Source organism: Lynx rufus, unplaced genomic scaffold (genome assembly GCF_022079265.1).
Source record: "Lynx rufus isolate CCGP_SWC_20201006 ecotype Redwood Valley unplaced genomic scaffold, mLynRuf1.p SCAF_7, whole genome shotgun sequence".
In the NCBI taxonomy this organism is placed as follows: Eukaryota; Metazoa; Chordata; class Mammalia; order Carnivora; family Felidae; genus Lynx; species Lynx rufus.
The window spans coordinates 25,299,262-25,322,048 of NW_025814889.1; the positions used below are offsets into that span (position 1 = coordinate 25,299,262).

The following is a 22,787-nucleotide window of genomic DNA, read 5'->3' on the forward strand; positions in this document are numbered from 1 at the left end:
TGGGAAGAGCTGAGATTCAAACATAGATCTGTCTAGCTTCAAAGTCAAGATTGTCTCCAGTACATACATAGCACGTGGTAATAATGCTTACTGTCATAGCTACTGAAAGAAGGTATTTAGTGAAAATGTTCATTTTGAAGTTATGTATTTTAACAGCATCATACTCTCTTTTCCTCGGCTCTTAAAAGGTGGGTTGGTGGTCTAAGGTGATGAAAGTCAAACCTAATACAAATGCAGTACTCCCATATCATATCCCTTACCAACCTAAAGAGAGTTACAACATATAATGGACCCTTCTGTTCTTTCTCCACCTGGTCAACTCTCAAAGGAAAACAAAATTCATATGATCATTGAGGTCTAGAAATTAACTTTTATTTTCAATCTGTCAAGAACTCCTGGCAGTTATTAATTTTATTAAAATGATTACATATGGCAAAACAAAGAATAGAGGTAATTCTATTTCTCTACAACATAAATTATGAGTTAGATTCTTAGCTGCTGGCTCAGCATTGTTCAGGATTCTTTTAAAGGATTTGGGAGGGGAGACTTTAATTTCCAGAAAATGTTAAAGCAGCAAGAGAAAAAATAAATTAAAAGTAATTGCAAATGGAGATATTGCCAAGGATGTCCTAATTATAAAATCTTCTTGATGTGTTTATAGGCCAGATTCCAAGCTTTGGTATTAAAAAAAAAATCATGTGAAAGCTCTCCTATATTGGCTTGTCATCCATATTTTATATCATAGAGCAAATCTGCTGATTCTTTTTAAAAAGATGGCAAAAGTGAATTATGACTAATTCAAACAAAAAACAACCAGCATCCATTCATCTAACTGAAATATGTCAAAACAAAATCAATTTTATTAAAATATTTAATACCAGAATAACTTATAATAGTATGAAAAAGAGTGAAGTACTTGTCCTTAGTTTTCTCTGACATGATCACATTTTGACAAATTAATTTATAAAGATTCCAAAGTTTTTATCATGGATCTGTAACTACTTAAGGATGTAAACCAAAAGAACTCATACTTCATCCGATCATACAGTCATAACTTAACATATCTTGCTTTGCACTTACTGTTACTGCAAACAGCAATTTAGAAAACAAAGTAAAAATATATATATACAAAATATTTTTATATCAAATTATCTTCATTACACTAAATAAACCCAATCCCCAAATGCTATGTTACATGAAAAAGTGTCCTACAATTTATATCAAGAATGATATTGTCCATGTATCAACTAGAGCAGCCTTTGGTTTTAAAAGCGTTTTGCAAAATAAGGAAAAATATCACCACACGGCTGCACTATTGGCTCTCATTCACACTCACAAAAATGCTTTCCAGTTAAAAAAAAATTACAAAATAGATTACATACCCAGAAAAAACATCCCACCATAAAAGAGTCAAATCCTTTTTTACTTCTCTGTAGCACATATACTCTGTTATATTTGGCATCTCTGGTGTTTATTCAAGTTTCAAGTCTCCCCAAGCTGATTAGAATATTATTGTTTGATTGAAACCTATATTCTTCTTGATATTGATTATTCTCACTCAGTGATAGTCTAATTTAGAAACAAAATGTTCTTTCTTTTAATGCATGATTTCACTTAATTTTTACTTAAATGTCCTACTTGGCAAATTCAAAGACTGTCAATGTTTTGTTTTCCATATGTTTTAAATTTAAAAATCAATTTTATGTCTGTATAAGTATATTCACATAGAGATACATTTCTTTCATTGTCTTGTTCTCGTTGCAATATAAATTGTCCATCAGCAATTATAATTTGAAATGAACCAAATAAAAGGGTTTCAGCCATTCCATATGAAAAAGTTTCCATCACAAAAAGCACTGACCTCTAATGCAAACAGGATTATGTGTTAAAACTAAACTACAGGTTTAGTTCTGCACGGGAAAATTCTGAGTAACTTACGTAATAAAATTTTAAAACACTTATGCAAAACTTAAGAAAGAGAAAATCCAAATTACTTCTAAAGGGCATTGTGGTGTTTCCCAGCAGTGCTTGGAAAAAGTTTTCCAGATCACAATGGATTCACTGGGATTCTTCTTAAATAAACATACTATGTGATTGCCGCTCCTTTCATTTTGGACCTTTGTAGTGTGTCAGATAGGCAGGCAAGATACATGCATGAAATTCTCACTGTCACTCTGAAAAGCATGCTGAACAATTTTTAAATACTGCAGCAGTTTTTTGTTTTTTAAAGGAACATCTCATTTGGGCTGTGTAGATTTCCAAGTTTTAACATGTGAATTACTGAAAACATTTTGAGGGCTTTCAGCAGTTCTGGTTTCTGTCCTGAAATGGTTAGGCCCATCTGGAAGGACACACACGGACTAACAAGCATTGTGGCGTTGTCATTTGAGGCACAGCAGCTCTGCTGTGCCCACGTTGTTGCTTATTTTGGGGGGAAGCAAGGCACTTACTGTAATGGCAATGCAGACACTTTATGCATAGTTTGAGTAACATAAAATAAGTTACTACTTTTGATTAAAGTGAGGTTTTTATAATTTATATGTCTCTTATAGAAGCAACTAAATGATATATTTAGGATAATTAAAAACAAGAAGAGGTTTGAAAGGGAGTCATTTTCACTTTTGCTTCGGCTCTTAAGATGAGGGTTGATGGGAAAACACTGACACGAAGAGCAGCCGTAGGTCTGAAAAGTGACAAACCCTTAAAATGGCTGAACCAGTGGCACTTTGACCGTCTTTACTTCTGCTATATGTGATGACTTCTGGATGATGCAGCTGGTTGTTCCCTGCAGTGTGTCTTTGCCCTGTGCAAGATTGGTTAAGGCCATCGCTGCATTAATCTCCTTCCAGTATGTATCGTCCTTGCTTGGTCCCTTCCTATTGGCTGCACTGGATTTAAGCAAAAAAGAAAGAAAATGATCAAACACATTGCAGCATACACAGAAAATGCCATCAGCGAAACGCATAAATGGCAAATAAAAACATATTTCTCACCTGTCACCCTTATTGGATCCATTTTCCAGAGCGTCTGTAAAGACAAGCGAAAATTCAATTACTTTTCTTTTTTTCTTTCTTTTTTAACCTTAGGAGCTGCATCATTAATTTACCGGCATAGAGATTCATCAGGAAATCTGGTTGAAATTAATTAATTTTTTTTTACAAAGAAAAAGCAGTTTAAATTAAGATACAAAAGAAATCTCTTTGCAAAGAAGCGAGATGAGAACAGGTAATAAAGAATTAAAAATAGCTTTCATAAGTAAACAAAAATCTGATGTTAATGTATGCTGAAAAATTGGGCCTTTTCATGAGGAGGAAGACAGCACACAGGGACAGGAACACTAGCTCTTCCTGGGCCAGGTTCTGGTCTCACTCCCTCACTCACCTGCTGTCTACCTTTGGATAGACTATGATGCCCCCACAGTCTGGGATGCAGTTTCCTCAACTATAAAATAAGGGAGTTCCTAGAAGATCTTTAGAGTGCCTCTGTGATTTCATGGGACTCAAACCTTCATCTCAGAAAAAGGACTGGCAAATAGTTCCCTCTGACTAGCTAGCCAGAGTGACAGATTCAACACTGGCAGCAGCACTGGACTTCTGGCATGTTAGAGTAAGCAGACATCAGTCTTCAAGCTGCAAAGGAAACCCTCTTACTGTAGGAAATGAGCATTAGGGTGTGAGCTTTGCTTATGCACTCTCTCTATTGGTGTAGATTCCCTCCCTCTCTCAGGCACTAATGTCTACCAATGCAAACATCGTTATCAAGAAGGACGAAATGGCCTCTTGATCTTGATTAAATCTCCCTACGTAGCTCTCAGGCTAAAAGAATATGGTATTGGGAACACAAAAAATAGACATGCTGCAGGGAAAGATGTTCAGAAGGTAAAGAGGGTCCGCTAGCATGGCATGGGAAGTGGGGACAAAAGAGTAGAATTGAAACTCCCCATCAGCCTATGAGTCTCCAAAACTAGGTTAAGTCACCACCACCACCATCATCATCAACAACAATAGCTACAGAATGAGGCACTTTGCCCCACACAGGAAACATGAAAAACACAATGTGTGTTCAAGGCCTTCTTCTGTTTCTATGGCCTTTGGAAAGCTGTCTTTTGCTGCCTGCAGTCCTCTCCCTTTGTTTTACCCCCCCCAGCTCAAAAGGTATTTTTTTTTTCTCTGCAATGCTCAAGGCTAGTTGGGTCAGACAGCATAATTTCCAGATTTGGGCTCTAAGAGAGTCATGCGACTTGAGAATAAGAGCATCAACATAATCATAATACAGTGTGACCAGGATAAAATTCTCCAAGGAAGATATGGTCAAGAGAAAATGATTAAATGTCCATGGAGATGAGGCAGCTGAACTGCTATGTCCTTTAGGAAGGAAAAAGAATTGGGAAAGCCTGTTAGTGCATCCTGAGTCAGGCCTCAGGTCGCTGTGAGCTCTTTTGCATAACCCTTGCTAGAGACCCAGGAAGTTAAAAAAGAAAGAAGGCAAGTAAACAAAACAAAAACATAAATGACAAGGTTGTTATGAAGAATAAATGAGATGTTATGTGTCTGGCCCTAAACAGAACAACAAACATTAGTCTCTTTCTTTGATCTTTCACTTATCCTTTGGGGAAATAGCTGGGTCTGTGAGCAGATGGATGGTCACCATCTGGATCTTCTGGTCCCTACTAGGTTGCCCTGGATGGTTAGCTATATTTCTGCTGCTTTTGATATTTTGAATTGTAAAATTACTTATGTAATTGGAGGCAAAGAATGACAAGTTTTAATTCATGGAACTCCAATAATCTTAGTTTACAGGTCACTTTCTATGTGCTAGGCACTATTCTAAACACTTTGTGTCTTAGCTTATTTAGTATTAGTGACTTTCTATGTGCACAGTATGTCTCTGTTATGTCCACTAAGTCATTCTTTGTTTCATACTATTATCTGTAAATCTTTACTCAGGAATGACAGAGACAAGGCACTACTAAAACAGAGAACAAGTCAAGGCCTTTGTTTAGGAGGAGGGAAGCCAGCAACATTGGATATTTTACAGAGGAAAAAAAAAAAAAGATCTAGGCCTTTGCTCAATTTTGCCCACAAATTGCAACAATTCTGTTGCCAAAGTGAAGCAATAGGTTATGGAGATATTTATTCAATGGAAAGACTTGGCAAAAGCAGAATAAGTTCCATGAAGCTTAAATAACATTAGGGAAATAACAAAACATAATTTAGAAAAGACCATGTAACTGATGCTCTGGCTTACAAACAAAGCAGTCTCACAGATTCAAAGGGGACCAGAGTCAGATTCCCTACCTGAATGGTCAACCCGAGAGTGATTGCTGCATAGATGACAAGAAGGAAGCCTGGGGCTATCAAATATGTAATGGGTTACAGAACCCAGAAATGCCCTAAATGAGTGGAGGAGCCTGCACGTGAAAGGGGAACATGTAATTCACTGTTAAGGTCCATGGAGAGCTTGCATTTAAGACGAAGAGTGAACTTGTATGTCCTGCAGCCCCATTTATGCCTGGATACTGCTGGCGCTCCCTGGGGCTGCCTCCCTGAACTCATTCCACTGAGAAACAAGTTTACTACAGCCAACTGTGAAATTATAAAACTCTGCTTACTCTTGGGGTGTATGTGTTTTACAGTTTGGTGCCTATGAAAATACCTTTGAAGTGTAAAACATAGATTCCAATGCCTGTTTGGGTATTCTTAATTAGTTTCACAAATTTCAACAATATGCTCGCCTGTATTCAAAAGAACGCATCCTGTATTTTATTTCTCAGGCAGATGGGTATGTTTAATGTCATTAGGTATGGATTTAGGTTTTTCCCCATCAACAGTAGAAAAGTCTTCATTAAAAAGTAATGAACAGAAGAAAACATTTTGCTTCTCTATCAATAGCAATGCTAAAACAGTGTGTAACAAAACTCAATGTCAAACATTTCAAACCAACAAGGAAGAGGTGACCACTACTTTTTTTTTTTTTTTTTTTGGTGGGGGAGGAGTCTCTGTGTCCAGGGTGCTTTTGGTTTAAACATAAATTGGTATTAGGAGGACATGCTTTTCCTGTTGGTGTTATTGGTGAGTTGCCTGCTGTCACTAGGATATTATGCGTCCAAGAGCCACCTCCTTCAGAGCTGGGTGTTCTAGTTCCCAGAAGAACCAGCAACAGGAAGATAACAAACAGGGGTCCTTTTACTCTGAAACATTTGTGCTTTTGTAGGAAAGCAAAGGACAATCAAGATCTGGTAGTTTGGGGAGACTGTTTTTCTATTCCTCATGTGGAGATGAAATCTGGGGAGATACCCCAGCTATTTTAGAGAACTGATATCATTTGAGGGGAACTCAGAAAATTTACAATCCACTCGTTATATTCAATAACTGTATTGAACGTGAAGATGTTTTTTCTTATGCTGGCTCTTATCTGATTCAAGTATTTTGTGTCTTTTCAGCCAATAGTTAAGAGCAGTGAGTCTACTGACCCATCACCAGGGCTCAGGGGGCTCATGCCACTTCTGTCACTACAGACAGGTGGTCTCATAGGCTCGCCTCCAGAAGTGGCATCGAGGAACAATCTGACAGGAGAAGGAAGGATTCTGTAATGCTGCTGAAAAGAGAGAAATCTGAAGTCTGAGCCAGAGCAGACGTTTCACTGCTGTTAATTAACATGCACAGACTTAGGGTCTGACTGCCCCACATTCAGCTCAGCTGTATCTCTCACTCTGCAAGTAGCTTGGCTCGGCCTCTCCAAAGTCTGGGCTAAAACGCCTTTTTAGATTGTAAGGTTCCAAAAATCAGCTACGCTGTCAATTACCATAAAAGCAACTGGTTGGCAGGAACAACTTATTGAACCAGCCAAAAGAGCGTGTTTTAAGACCAAAAAAGAAAAGGAAAGAAAAAAAGAGGTGCGTAGTTAGGAAAATCTTGGATGCCGTAAAACCCAAACCATGTTAAAACTTAAAGTGGGGCTATCCTCAGTTTGGACATGTGTTTCCTTATAAAGTTACGTAGAGAAACAATTATATTGAAAACCACTTCTATTGCAATTCGAGATGTGTAAGCACCGAGCTCTGTGGGCAAAGTGTCCACTCAATTTTGATAAGTGCAATTTAGAAACGTATTAGTTCTGATATATATTCCTGAAGTAAAGAGTTATAGTCATAAAAAGAGACAAAAATATGGCCAAATCTGTTTCTCTGAGATTTTTTTTCCAAATGTAATCAATAAGCCCTAAAGTTAGGAATGTTTCAAAAATTCTGCAAATGTGAAGTAGTAACTCACACCACTGAAATGTAAATAAAGAATATAAGGATTAAAAAAAATAAATAATCTAAAAATCATGCTTTATGTATTTCCCTAACTTAAAATGGAGACAGTCAGAGCTCCAGATGCTTGACAACTGTGTTCTTTCACACTGTGTCTGTTTTGGGGCTATTACTGAGAACAGCAGGTGTGGACAGCCAGGGTTTGATGTGTTTCTGATCTTGGACGTCCTGAGAGCCCCCGGGACGCCAGATCAGTTTCTGGAGTGATTTACATACTTGGAACAACTGAAGTAAAGAACGCAACCCTGGCGAACTGGGCAGACGGAAGACCTCTCTGAAGATTACAAACTACCGATGGCTCAAAATCTGCAGGACCTTACACCAAATGGACGGCGCGATCCTCGGGGCTCCCTGCTCCCACTTCCCATGGTCTCTATCTCTACTTCCCCCACACACTACTAGATCCAGGCAGGGCCACACACACACCTACAGATTGGTTCCACTGTGACTCTATGCTTCTTTGCTTTTAAAATTAGCATTGATGGGGAGCCTGGGTGGCTCGGTCGGTTGAACATCCGACTTCAGCTCAGGTCATGATCTCGCAGTTGGTGAGTCCCAGCCCCGCGTCGGCCTCTGTGCTGTCACCTGGGAGCCTGGAGCCTGCTTCGGATTCTGTGTGTGTGTCTCTCTCTGCCCCTCCCTTGCTTACACACTCTCTCTCTCAAAAATAAAACATTAAAATTTTTTAAAATTAGCATATGCTGTTTTTCTCTAATAAGAAAGGAACACAGGTTCACTGCAGAAAATCTGGGGAAAAATATACAAGAGAGAAAAAAAGGAAATTTAGGGATAATGAATATAATATTTGTATATATGGCTTTCCAAGCAAGTTTATATACGTTTTTAAAAATGGGGTCATTCCGTACATGTTTGCTTTTTTCACTGAACTTCTACTTTTGTCTTACACTTTGTTAATAAATAAGGTAATAATCTGCCATTTGGCTTTCCCTGATGTGGCAATGGTTTTTGTCTGTGAAATAGAAACAGATTGAAAGAATTCAAAATCCAGCTTCATCCAGTTTAAACTTGAATATTGACAGACCCCAATGTTACATGAAGGGGTTATCTTTAAAATAAAGTAAACAATTACTAACATTGATTGAATGCTTATTCAGATGCCAGGCACTATGCCAGGAGCTCTAAACCGTTATCTGCTGAAATGCTTACAATAACTTTGTGGAAGAACGTCATGGCCCTTATTTACAAATGACACTGTAGCTTAGAGGGGTCCAGAAACTTACAAAGGACTCAGTTTGGCAGTGGGGGTGGTGAGTCTCAGCTCTACATCAGTTGACTCTGAAAGTCATGGTTTTTTTTTTTAACTCTTGCATTCAATTATTTGAGTGCTCTCTGTTGATAAAGCCACCTTCAAAGACCACGGCAAGGTTTAATGCACTGTTTACATGGAAAGCCTGTGGAATGACAACCTATTAAAAATCTATTGGAGCGCCTGGGTGGCTCAGTCAGTTAGACGTCTGACTCTTGACTTCAGCTCAGGTCATGATCTCATGGTTTGTGAACTCGAGCCCCACATTGGGCCCTGTGCTGCCAGTGTGGAGCCTGCTTGGGATTCTCTCTCTCCCTTTCTCTCTGTCCCTCTCCCACTTGTTCTCTCTCTTTCTCTCTCAAAATAAGTAAAAATAAGCTTTAAAAAATCTATTAAGCACATTTTCTGTTCTTTTTGTTAGTATTTTAGACCACAGAGGTGCAAAAAGAGACTTTTTTTCTGCCTATAATGTCATCTGTAATATAAAAAAAATCTGCCCAAATCACAGAGTAGGGACTCTAAGCTCTCTTGAGCTCTTCCCCATGCTTTAATTAGAGTGACATTTTAATAGATGTGATAGCCTTATAACCACTCTTCTCTTGCCCAGAGTGAATTACTGCTAAATAACTCCTAGACAGCTGTGGCTGCATCACTTTTAGAGGAAATTTCTGTGGTTAGCCATTCTTTGGGGGTAGTTGGAGCTTCTGAATGAGTAATGATAAATCATTCTAAGTGATGTCTGCCCCAATAGGAAGGAAAAAAAATACCCAACAACCTGTAACACTTATCTTTTGATGACTGAACTGCTTCTTCCAGTTCTACCACAACCAAAAGTGAGTTCTACTTGAACACTTCAGCATGACAGGACAAGATTGTAACTGAACTTGGGGAGGTACCACGGACATTGCTCATTGAGTTTTGAGAGCCTTGAGGTGGGGGAGTTTTGAAAGCTTTCTGAATAGTGAGAATTATAAAATGAAACCCACCCCATCTTCATGGGTAGAGTTAGTATTTTTTTCCCCTTTTTGCAATATGCTAGCTAAATTATTTATCCTGAGGCCTTAAAGAATGAGTGGCTTCCAAAATCATTCCAGAGTTTGAAGAAAAATCTTTTCCAAAAATTAAGCCAGTGTTTCCTCCAGCCATGACTTCTACCATCTGGCCCAAGATTCTTTTCCTTCCTGCTACCTCTCATGCGGGCTGGCCCCTCACTATGGCTAATGATGCCCAGATGTCCTAGATCCACAGGATCCCCACCTTCAGCTGCCTCTCTGTCAATGCATCATCTCCTCTAACTCCTGCCAGGAAACAAAAATTGGAGACCACACCCCTCCCTTCTGAACCAATCACGAAGAGCTCCCTGGTCAGGGCGTAGGTAAGTTGATATCTCAAAGCTTTCAGGATAAGATTATATTTCCATGAACAACAACAGAACATCTTTATTGTTTCCGTAGTACCCATGTCTGCGTGTAAACCTGTAAAAGTGTTGCTTGGCTCCTTATTGGTCAGGGAGTAGTAGCCTTGAGGGCATTCCTTAGCTCCCTTTCTTACTGTGAAACAGGTATTCTGACCTCATTAGTCTAGGCTGGAGGACTAAAGGTGTAGGAAGTGGGATTTGTAACTTGAAAGTAACTTTTCAATAAGCAGAGTACCACCCAGTTATAATGTCTCAACTTCACTTTTAATCTTTTTCACTAAATATATTAAATATCCTTGATGCTAAGTTATTCTGCATATTCCTATCTGCTAAGATTGCTCCTCTGTGATCTCAAAGACTCCACCTTCCCAAAGTCTAAAACATTCAGTCTGAAACTTCACTTTGAAGATTAGAATGCAGTCTATGGGGAGGAAATTGTTGGTGAATGACCAGAAAGGGGGTCTGGAAATGTTAAATATTCTCATTTCTATTCTTAGCTCATCGCTATTAACTACGAGGGTGGTCTGGTATGGAGGCAGCTCGGGGCAGTGGTTGGAGCCCAGACCCTGGAACTAGAAGCAGGAGTTGGATCCCTGCTCTAACACTTACTATCTGTGTGACAGCTGGCCAGCTCCTTGACTTCTCTGTGCTTCAACTTTGTCACCTATACAATGGGGCTAATAGTACTAGACTCATAAGCTTCTTATGAGGACCATATGAGTGAACATTTTCTGAAAGAGAAGGGAACCTGAGTATACATACCAAACACTACATAAACCCTTGTAAAATAATAATAATAAAAAAATTAACCTCCTTTCTCACTTTTTTACATCTAAGATATGGGGTTGAATGTAGTCACTAGGAAAATTAGTATGGTTCAGAGATTTAATAAGAAAACCATTATGTAGGGGCGCCTGGGTGGCTCCCTTGATTGAGTGTCTGACTCTTGATATTGGCTGAGGTCATTATCTCACGGTTCATGGGATCAAGCCCCACGTCAGGCTCTTTGCTGACAGCATACAGCCTGCTTGGGATTTTTTTTCTCCCTCTCTCTCTCTGTCCCTATACCCCACCCCACCTACCCCCACCCCCTGTACACATGCTATCTCTCTCAAAATAAATAAATTAATTAAAAAAAAAAAAGAAAACCATTATGGAAGAACAAAATACTTTAACTCTGGGCAAAGCCCATAGCTCAGATTCATGGATTAAGTGTGCAGAATCTATCATCTTTAAGGACAAAATGGCTTTTCTGATGTAGTTTTGTGCCAAACTAACACAACATGCCAAGATAAAGAATCCTGGAGCCACAAGAAAGAATAGCTACAAACTTTAAGTGTCTAATGGATTCTGTTACTTCATTTTCTCAAGGGGAATACTGGAGATGTTACCCAAAATGTTTCCTCCATGAAAGCTAGGTTTCCAGCCAAAGTCTCAGAAAGTGACTTCCTAACGATGCATGAATAACTTCTGTGTGTGCCTGTGTGTTGCAAGGAGCATTAATTGTTTATAAAATCACTCCTTTTACATGCAAGTTGGGCTACTAGTTCTGAAAACTGAATGGACTTACCAATTCTTAGCTAAATCTTAATTTTGGTCCAAAGTTGATATTGATACTCATTCTCTAAATTCTACAATAGCACAAGAACTCTTTCTTCCGAGATCAGTTTTATAGCTGCCACACTGTAGTTCTAGAAGGTTGACTTGTTTAATGAATATATAACTGCATAGTATTAGGTTATGAAGTATTAATATGTGTTTCTTCGGCAAAAAGAAATGGAAAATATGCATTTGTAATAATCTAGAAACTGGCTGGAGAGTGTGGCTCCATCTATGTATTTTTAAGCTCTTCAGTATCTCTGAAAAACCATCAGAAAGGATTTTTCCTTTGATATATGAACCGTAGTGTATCTTTGAATTGGCTCACATTTTTGCCATGCTTTTCAAATTCCTCAAATTACCATCTCCAGAAATGGCACTGGAGACCAGGAGACCTTGCTGTTAAACCTGTCTGACTGCATTAACACCAGAAATGACACAGTAAAAGAGATGACGTTCACAAACTTCTTGGATCTTTCCGAGGAGTAGCAAATGACAGCTTCTCTACTCACAGTTCATCTGCTGTATTTATTAATAGAAAAGAAACATATTTTAGACATAAGATGAACAGTATTACCAGCCCTTCTACTTTTCAAATACATTTCAATGTTCTTAATATACTTAAAATGTTAAAACTGTACTTGGCATGTCAGCGTTCTATGTTCACACATTTCTACATTTAAAGGTTCTGCGATTTTCTGCTTTTCATTTCAGAAACAGTCACTTAAAGTCTCAAGTGGGGTGGGGAGGGCTTTGAAATGAAGATTGGGAATATTTTTGCCAATGATATTGAAGGACATGAGAATTTAAAAAAGGAAGTAGATGTAGGGTGCATCGATGACTCGGTTGGTTAAGCATTGGACTTGCGCTCAGGTCATGACCTCGTGGTTTGTGAGTTCAAGCCCCGTGTCAGGCTCTGTGCTGACAGCCTCAGAGCCTGGAGCCTGCTTCGGATTCTGTGTCTCCCTCTCTCTCTGCCCCTCCCCTGCTCATGCTCATGCTCTGTCTCTCTCTCTCTCAAAAATAAATAAACATTTAAAAAATTAAAAAAAATGGAAGTAGGCATAAGGGGGAGGTAAAATTCCTTCCTATGCTTTGGCTGTGGTTGGAGTTCTCAGAGTATTTATTCCCAGTCTAGAGGTCTTCTGATGATCCGTTTTGACCAAGAGCATACCAAATACCCCGTGCCCCCCACTTTAAATCTTGCCAGAGGTATCCACTCTAGATTTTGTTCAGGAATATACATCCCAGAGCATATAGTAAATTCCAGTGGAATACAGATCCCAATCCACTATTATCACCTAAATTTAGAATTACAAGAGATTTCTAGGAAAAAAAGGGGGGGATAAATTGCTGAATATTAATAAGTTGATTTGTTTGGGGGGCGGGAAACAAATACATTTTATGGATCAAAACCCACCTTTTTGTACAATAATTTGTTGAAGCACAGGATGTGTCCTAGGACTATAGGAAAATAGCCGACTCATGAGGTATGTGACCTTGTGTAAATTATTTATGCACACTGCATCCAAGTGTCTTCGTCTATAGCATGGGGATAATAGTAACACCTACTTCCCCCTGGGGTTGCTGTGAGGACTAAATGAGGTAGTGAGTGTTAAACTCTTGGAACGGTGCCTGACCCGAAGGAAAGTCTATGGTGTCACGATTCCTGAAGTGAAGAAGAGACACTTGTTAGTCATTCTTCACCAGTCACAGGGCTATGTCGAATTCCATGGAGAGGCTAAGCCCCATAAGGGGCTTCCACCACCACGTCCTAACCTCTAACGCATATTCTCGAGATGGTGTAGAGCGTTGGAATACACTAGGGAACTTCTCCAAAGGGCAGGCTCCTGGATCCCACGTCTGAGATGATGATTCTGTAGGTCACAGGGATGCCAAGGCACGTGCCTTTGAACGAACTCTGCAGGTGTTCTAATGCAGATGGGAAGAGGGCTGCCACTGGAGAAAACTGCCCTGGAGCATTAGGAGTGGCTAATTCCCAGCCACTGGAATTCCTGGGTTTTCACTCAAGTGTAGCAGCATGAGGCAGAATTTCTTTGGTAGTTTTCAAAAATCATTATGGATTCTTGGTGTTCCAACAAGGGTCAAATAACAAGGCTGTATTCAACAAACCAAGTTCTTGATTCTACCTTCATGTGAATAGGAAATATAACACTTTTGTTGGAAAATATTGTTCAGAAATGGGCACTCCAGCTTCAGAGATACTTTTTTACTATTTTTTGCTCAAAAAGAAATATAATAACACTAAAAATGACTTTTAAAAGATTTTTTATTCTTTTATTTTAAAGTAATCTCTACATTCAATGTGGGGCTCAAACTCACTAACCCAGATCAAGAGTCACATGCTCCACTGACTGAGCCAGCCAGGTGCCCCCCAAAATGCCTTTTTTGGGGGGGATAAAACTTTACTTGCATTGCTTTCCCAGTTATTATAATTTTTAAATTTTTTTTTAATGTTTATTTTTCAGGGAGACAGAGACAGAGTGTGAGCAGGGGAGGGGCAGAGAGAGACACACACACACAGAAATTGAAGCAAGCTCCAGGCTCTGAGCTGTCAGCACAGAGCCTGATGCGGCGCTTGAATTCTGTGAACCATGAGATCATGACTTGAGTGGAAGTCTGACGCTTAACCCACTGAGCCACCCAGGAAAACCCCCAGTTATTATAATTTTTAATATGCTATGACATATAATTAAGGGACAGTAATTACAAACACAAACTTGAGAATAAAGAAACCCAAGATTTTCACTGTAATATATTACAGAATACTTCAGAAAAATCAAATCATCCTCTTCTAATTGGAACAGCGATGGTAACAATATACTGTTATAAGATCTGTGTTTTCTGTTTTGAAAATAAACTTGCTGGCAAAGCTCTATATTGCTGTGATGGTGGGGTCTTTTATTTTTGTAACTCTTTTATTTTTTTATCTTTCCTTTGGGAAAATAGGGTGACAGTTAGTAATCCGCATAGGGTCATCAAAAACTAATTATTCAACCTAACATAGAATTTTTTATTTCTAGGGTAGGATAATAAGCTTTTTTAAACTAAAGTAAACTTAGTTTCTGCTGCCTTTAGTAGAATATTTTATTCAGGCCTGTCTCAAAAAGAAAAGAGCATTGTTTTATTATACATCAACATAGTGATGAGGTTCTACAAACAGCTTTTGGCTATTTTTAATGTTATTTTTACAGCAACACTGAGACGTAGCTAGAGCTATATGATCTCTACACAGGAACACGGATAAGGGGTACAGAACCACCATGGAATAAGGATTAGGGGTACAGAACCACCATACACCAAGGCCAAAATCACTAAAATTGAATGCAGTGGTTATGATGTTGAATACAGTTCCAAAGAAGGATTGAGAGGGTCCTGTCCTAGATTTTCTTTTGAACAATGGCAGAATGCCAGAGCATCTGTGACCAAAGGACTGAAGAGAACCAGAGTGCTAAATGGTGGTTGCCTCAAAGCCACCTAATGGTCCATGAGCAGGCTGAGAACTCAGAATGACTCTTGGCTGGGTGTCTGCGGAAGGGTGAGCTGAGAATGTTCTTTCCCCAGAGTACGCATACTCATTCTGTGTTGAGGTCACTACTGCCAAGGGTCTACCAAAATTAGACATAGCAAGTCTAAAATGACAAATTTCCACCATAGCCTTAAGAAACGTAGTATTCAGGGGCGCCTGGGTGGCTCAGTCAGTTGAGCATCCGACTTCGGCTCAGGTCATGATCTCACAGGTCGTGGGTTTGAGCCTCACATAGGGCTCTGTGCTGACAGCTCAGAGCCTGGAGCCTGCTTCAGATTCTGTGCCCCCCTCTCTCCCTGCCCCTAACCCACTCGCATTCTGTCTCTGTCTCTCTTGAAAGTAAATAAACATTAAAAAAATTTTTTTTTAAAGAAAAAGAAATGTAGTATTCAGGAGGGGTACTTCTATGAGCATTACAAGTATTAAAAATTACAAGTATTAAAAATATAGTACTTAAGCATGGAAACAGATCATAAAGAGAAAAGCAATCACCCTTAAGATCATACATAAAAAACCCCAAAAACCAGAGCTCAATGACTACCAGGAAAGGAGAACAAGTACAAAATACAAAAAAGTTCTCGCGAAGGCATTTCATAACAATTTAAATACAAAAGAATGGCATGCTTTCATGATTTAAATATATTTAAATACAAGCAGCTACCATGATTATTGTCTTATAAATATCATGTGCTATTATAAGTCAGGCACCTTTAAAAATAAAAAAATAAAGATTTATTTTAGTCATTAAAAATTATTGATTTAGAGAAAGGAACGATGAACCTAATGATTTTTCCAGATTAATAGTAATCCTCTGCTATTCTTTATATTTTCTACCCCTTCCCATATTTTTTGGACTTTAGAGAGATATGTAGTATTTTAACAAATAATACAAGCCAATTTTTTAAAGTTTATTCATTTAGTTTGAGAGAGAAAGAGAGAGAGAGAGAGAGGAAGAGAGAGAGGGAGAGAGAGAGAGACAGTGCATGTGAGTGGGGGAGGGTCAGAAAGAGAGGGAGAAAGAGAATCCCAAGTAGGCTCTGTGGGGGGCTCAATCCCATAAACCGTGAGATCATGACCTGAGACAAAATAAAGAGTTGTATGCTCAACCAACTGAGCCACCCAGGTCCTCCTAAACCAATTTTAAACAAAAGAGAGATAGAAGGGAAAGGCAGAAAGTTGTGCAAAGAATAAAAGAAAGCAAAAGTTACATTTCCAGAACAAACTAGACCCACTTACCCACTCTTTTGTTTCTGGTGATAGAATACATGAAACATTCTTAAAAATAATTTAAAAATGAAATTATTCAATTATAAATTTTGTCCAGACACCCAGAAATAGATGGTAAATAAGAAATGAGAAAAAGATAGTCATTATTGCCTTGAATCAAAGTATTGTATAAAAGAGCCTGGCTCTCATACATAAGAGTAAACAAACTACATATTTTCACCATGAAAGCACACAAAAAAATTGCCCTTTTCTTTGGGGTGGGGGGGAGACTAATAAGAGCCAGAAAAATCATACATTCCTTGTAAGATTCCCAAACTCTTGTAGGTATGTGGCCTTCTCCCCTCCCTAATAGGATTTGGTAGTTCTAGTCACTTTTCCACGCCCAGGAGGTGGAAGCAAGAGGGACTGGTATTCAAGGGCAGACTAGTTTTGCACAAGAAACCAAGAACTGTGAAGTCCCCTGACCCTAGAAAAGTACCACAGCACCATTGTTCATGACATCTTCTGTTATTTCAGATGCACACCCAGTTAATTCCCTGCTTGAGTGCACCACTCTCTATTATGCATACAGGTTGCACATGGGTCCAAAGCCAAGGTTGCTGAAGGCGTCTACTGAGCATTGGAGGAGAAACCATCCTTCCTAGGCCACCCACAATGGGAGCTGAACAAAAGTTACAAAACACACATGAAGAAGTGAGCCATTGCTTCAGGCCTCAGGGCAGCACTTAGTTACACAGACCTCAGTGTCAGATGAGAACAGGAGGTGAGAAGATGGAGTTGGCCAGTAAGGCATTTTAGAAAAAGTATTTCTCTTATTTTCCAAATTTGAAGTAGCTGTATATAGTTTCCAGTTGATTTTCAGCCTACTTTAGGAGGTTTATAAAAGCCGTTCTATAAGATAGATAGTTTATTAGACAACATAATACATTGATTCTCACTTGGACAAGAAGATGACCAAGAATACTCTCAAAGTGAAAGAAACAAGAAATTTGAGTTGACTTATAGGAGCTCATAGGAGAAGAAAGAGTAAAGAAATGAAAGATGAGCAGTGACGAAGAGCCCTAGGTAAAAATGCATTTAATTATTCACATGAATAATCATTATAGTAATAAAAATAATTGGCAGGGCTAGAAAAAGCAGAAAGTGGTCCCAGAAATAGAAAAAAGATGATTTTTATACTGAAGAAAAGAGGAAGTAATGGGAGTTGCATGGGGGCAAGTGTCGAAAGCATCTACCAAGAGGTTGCTTTAGAACTGAGAAACTTAACAGAAACCCATGGGGGAGGGGAAGGAAAAAAAAAAGAGGTTAGAGTGGGAGAGAGCCAAAGTATAAGAGACTTAAAAACCGAGAACAGACTGAGGGTTGATGGTGGGAGGGAGGGTAGGGTAGGTGATGGGTATTGAAGAGGGCATCTTTTGGGATGAGCACTGGGTGTTGTATGGAAACAAATTTGACAATAAATTTCATATATTAAAAAAAAAGAAATGGGAGTCAGAGTTCATGATTAATTGAAGAATTTTTCAAATTGGATCCCATGTTAACTTTAGCAGTCTTGGAGGCACACAGAAAGAGAATAACCAATTAGTTATTCAATTCCTTCAGCTGCTTTAATGGGATTCGTGCCTTTGTTTCGGTTTATCATGAATTAAGTACACCTGTTCCCTGCTAATCAGTGCAAACTGTGAAGGATGCAATCACTTAACCACACTTGATTCCCCCCAAAGCAAGATACACTGTTGTGTATAGATTTGGAAGCAGATAGGTTGGGGTCTGAATCCCAGTTATGCTGCATGTTAGCATGTGGTGTGGGGCAAGTTACTTCATCTCTCTGAGCCTCTTTTTTCTCATCTGCAAGATAGATACAAAAAATACTGAACAATGAGGAGTACTGTAGAAATTAGAAATAATCACTCTAAGACACAAGGCACCCAGTAATACTCAATACACGGCAGCTACAATTATTCCGCAATTGGAAATACGTTCTTTCTAATGATAGCAATCTTTGATGAATGTTGGATTTACCTTGAAGGGGAGCAGATAACAAGTAACATAACAAGTTGAAATAGTTTCTGTATTTGAATCATCTAAGCTAGGTCAAGGACAGCCATGTTATGTCTACGATGCTCTAGTGTGCAGAATTCTCAAAGCAGCAAGACTGCATATTATGAAGGCTTCAGTTTTGCAATGGCTTAGAGAATATCACTTCATTTGCTCTAGTAGCCATAATATGCAAAACATGAGCACGGAATCTTGGGTGAAAGTGAGAATGAGCATACCAAGGCAAATTCCAGGATTATGTCAGCAACTGCTCTTCTGCTGCTCATTTTGGGGTAGGCCCATGTAACAGCTATTGGACCAGTGGTTTTCATGTGTTACCACACAATCATATAGCTATGTTGCAGTGTTTACTCTTAATTGCTTGGAGAAAGTTTTAAATGTGAAGGCCCTTACTCAAGATAGAATATAGCACTTGAATTTGGGGAAACAGCTTTGGAAATTCCCAATTCTTACAAGCTACTTCTCTTATATTTGTTATTAAGAATTTTCTATGAAGATCTGACTAACTTATATACCTGTCCTTTTCACAAGGAATAAAATAACTACTTAAATAATATTTAAAAGATGTTAATTGCATCACTGCTTTATCCTAAACAACTGTATTTGATATCCTTAAATTCTTGATTGATTGGAGAAAGAATATATAATTTCAAATACTCATGATATGTTACAAAGAGACTGATAATTATTAAAAGTTCTTCCCACTGCATGTCAGAATAGGAAGAACACTTGATTTCTTCTAGATTTTTTTGTCGTTTTGGATGGCTGGCATTTGATAGAGAATGTATAACTGCATTACAGTGAATCTGAACTGTAGAAAACCAAATTATCTTCTGTGTCAAATGGAAAATTATACTTTGTACATATCATTTTATTTCCCTATATCCCCCCTGCCTTTTTGGGGGCATAGTTAAGGGCTAGGTTAAGTTAACACAATTCAGGTGTTGATAATATTTTATTGATCATTTTGCAAGTCATAAATGTGCAATTTATCTCATTTCCTTTGTGCACATATATCATCTACCCGATTTTATAATGTGGAAATTGAGACTCAGAAAAAATGACAGGTCCAAGGCCAAATTGTTAGTAAACAATAGGGTTAGTACTAGAAGCCAAATCTTTTAATGTTCAGTGCAACAGAATTTGTTCTTCTCCAAGTTGTCTTTATTTACATTATTTACTTATTCATGAGTCCACGGTTCATGCAGCAAATATTTACTGAATGTATCTTATATGCCAGGCACTGTTGTAGGCCTTAGAAATACAGACCACAAATGGATTTCATCCCTAAGCAACTCATACTTTGAAAAATAAATGACAACAGCTCCTGATGGGAAGTGCTGTGGAAAAAAGGAAAGGAGGAAGCCAAGGTTGGTGGGGGTGGAGGTGGGTCGTAAAAGGAGAAGATACCCTTGGGCAGCAGGTAGAAGCCTCCATTCATGCCAGCACGCCCAACCAATGTTATCATCATTTGAGTGCCAAGTCCTGGAAAAGATGGGAAAGCACAGGCCTGGGGTACAGATGAGCAGGAGTTACTCAGGGGAAGAACATGGGGAAAAGCCTCCCAAGGAAAGGGAACGGCTGGCTGTGTGAAAGCACAATGTCATGACGTTGTATGGCTCCTTTGGGAAACTCTTTTTGGCGTAGTTGAAACGAAGGAGGCATGAGACAGGGCAGTAGGGAAATAAACCAAGAGAGATTAGCAGAGGCCAGGCACTGAGGGGTTTATGGGTTTGTGTACCAAGATAAAGAATGTGAACTCTACCCTGAAAGGTATGGGAAGTGAGCAAAGGATATTTAGCAGTGGTATGATGAGATCTGGGTCTTAGAAAGCCCTCTCTTGCCCTAGTGGAAGACCCGATTGGAGGAGCCAGGCAGGATCACGGCAGGGACCTGCAGCAGAAGTGAGGAGTCCTTGAATTAAGGAGGTAGCAGTGGGGGTGGCAAGCCAAGATTTGAGACATAAGGGGGCAGACTTGTTGAATGACTAGGTGGGTGCAGGGATGGGAGGCAGGAGTCTGAGATGTCCCTTAAATTTTTGTCTGGGATGACTGGGTGGACAGTGATGACATTCTCTGAGTCAGGGAAGAAAGGCAGAAAAACAAATTTCCCTTTGGAGGAGGCAGGCCATAATATGTCCGATTCTGACATGTTGAGAGTATGAGATGCTTTGACAACCTTCAGGTGTGAATGTTGATGTATTCATAGAGATGTATGATGCCACCCTTAACGTAAAAGAGAAAACTGTGTTTCTGGATAATTTTTAGGAATTTTTTGATATTTTCGACTGAAAGCATTTATTTTACCATGGAAATTCATCAACATATAGGAAAAGTAGGTATACAAATAAGTAAGGGTGGGTCTTAACAGGAATCTAAATACAGAAGCACATAGATCTAAATATTTTTCCATGTGCTCTGTTAATATTATTCAAATATATGATTTTAAAAAGTGTGTAAAATACCAATCTTGAAAAGTGAATTATTTAAAAATCTTTATTAGTCCCATACCCATAAGACATACTGCATTTACTCTGAGAAGGAAATGTACACCCGAAGGGGGAAGGGGAAAAAATAGTTTCCTTGAGTGAAGGAACGGGAAGAGCCGATCTGTCTGGCCGCTAGCCAAGTGAGAGAATATTGAAAAAGCTAGATGTTTCAAGATAAATCTCCACTAATCCATCTTTTACCAAAGTTATCACTTAAAGTCCACCTTTTGACATGAAATATTTAATAGGAACTTATTTTAGTCACAAAGCACCCTTTAAAAGAATATAATATTGGACCCCGTACTAGGCTAAAACAAGAAGATTAGGTGACTGAAAAGAAACTTGCATTTTAAAAAAAGGGGTGGGGAGGGGTGCCTGGTGGCTCAGTTAAGCATCCTACTTCGGCTCAGGTCATGATCTCAGGGCCTGTGAGTTCAAGCCCCACATCAGGCTCTTTGCTGACAGCTCAGAGCCTGGAGCCTGCTTCAGATTCTGTGTCTCCCTCTCTGTCTGCCCCTCCACTGCTCGTGTGCTATCTCTCTCTCTCTCTCTCTTTCTCTGTCAGAAATAAATAAAAACATTTAAAAAGTTTTTTAAAAAAAAGGGATGGGAGAAGGGACTTGTGGAAAGCCAAAAGTTCATGAGAGTTTCTATTGAAAACTGAAAGGCTAATGACAACACAAAAGTTTCTTTGCTGTTGAGGACAGACGCTTCTTATAGAATGGATAAATCAATAAAGTTCATTTTCTAGTGGCATCTGGAACCACAATTTCAATCTGTTGAAATGGCACAAAGACAAAGAACAAAGCACGAATAAACACAAAAGGTTGTCTTTTAGCAAGAAGCTCCGTTTAAATGGCTTCCACTCTGGCAGCTTATATTCAGCTCCCTGATGGGGACCAAGTCCCTCAGGAAGGTGGCTTTTTGTTGGGTGCGTCCATGATGTTCATTCGTCTTGCATAGAAAAATTAGAACATAACAAGCTTCTAATCATCACTTGTTAATTCAAAACAAAAAGAATTCTTTATTTTTCCATTGAAAGCAGATTGTAGTAAAAAAGCAGCATTCTCCAAGGTCATATGCTGTTGGCAAAGCTCAAAAAAAACCTTGTAGTCCAACTTGCTTATGTTCAGCTGTGTTTACTTAGACTTAACATGACAAAGTCTGCCTCTGATTATACTATTATACTGTGCAGTCATCTGCCCACAGATAAATAGATATTACACAAACTTTTGGAGAGAATGACATTTGGCCTCCATAATTTTGGAATAATTTACTAGGTACCTTCAACTGAAAACACCAAAACGATCCACAATATGTTTTTGGGAATGAAACATAAATATTTCATTTTACAAAGGGAGCCGTTTCTCTGACCTTTATGGATTTTAGGTGATTTACTAACAAAGTATGGTACTGGTTTGGAAGGTGTGGGGTAGCTCTGTAACAGGCACTTTGAGGCAACATTTATTTCAGTCTTTTCAATAACCATCAAGATTTCAAGGAATTTCTGTAAACACACTGTCACTTAAAGAAAATAACTTTCCATCAACTTTTGCAACAATTCTCCAGAGCAGAACATGCATATAAAAATAAGAGTTAACTAAATTATTTCCAGAGACTGCATCTTGGAGTCATGTTTATACTATCGGTAGAAAGCAAAAGCTCAATGTTTTACCACCATAGCTTACACTAAACGCACAATTTTGCTTTTGGAGTAATGTAAACCATTTCCACAGCATACAGTCTGTTCCCGATTACCTAAGAATTGATGCTGGCCCATCATATTTACTTTGCTTGCTGTTGTATTTACGTAACAAAAGGTGTACATACTTTCCTCTCCAAACTAAGACCATTTCCAAGGTGGGA

The 22,787-nt window shown here is 38.8% G+C and overlaps 1 protein-coding gene across 1 annotated transcript in view; it reads right to left on the reverse strand.

Moving 5' to 3' along the window:
* Positions 1 to 2,701: 2,701 nt before the first annotated feature.
* MKX (mohawk homeobox) overlaps positions 2,702 to 22,787 on the reverse strand; it is a 62,988-nt gene continuing 42,902 nt past the window's right edge. The window contains exons 5-6 of the mRNA XM_047065050.1: positions 2,994 to 3,027; positions 2,702 to 2,888 (exon numbers count right to left, since the gene is read on the reverse strand). Of these exons, the coding sequence (XP_046921006.1) occupies positions 2,702 to 2,888; positions 2,994 to 3,027 (221 nt within the window). The remainder of the gene's footprint in view (positions 2,889 to 2,993; positions 3,028 to 22,787) is intronic.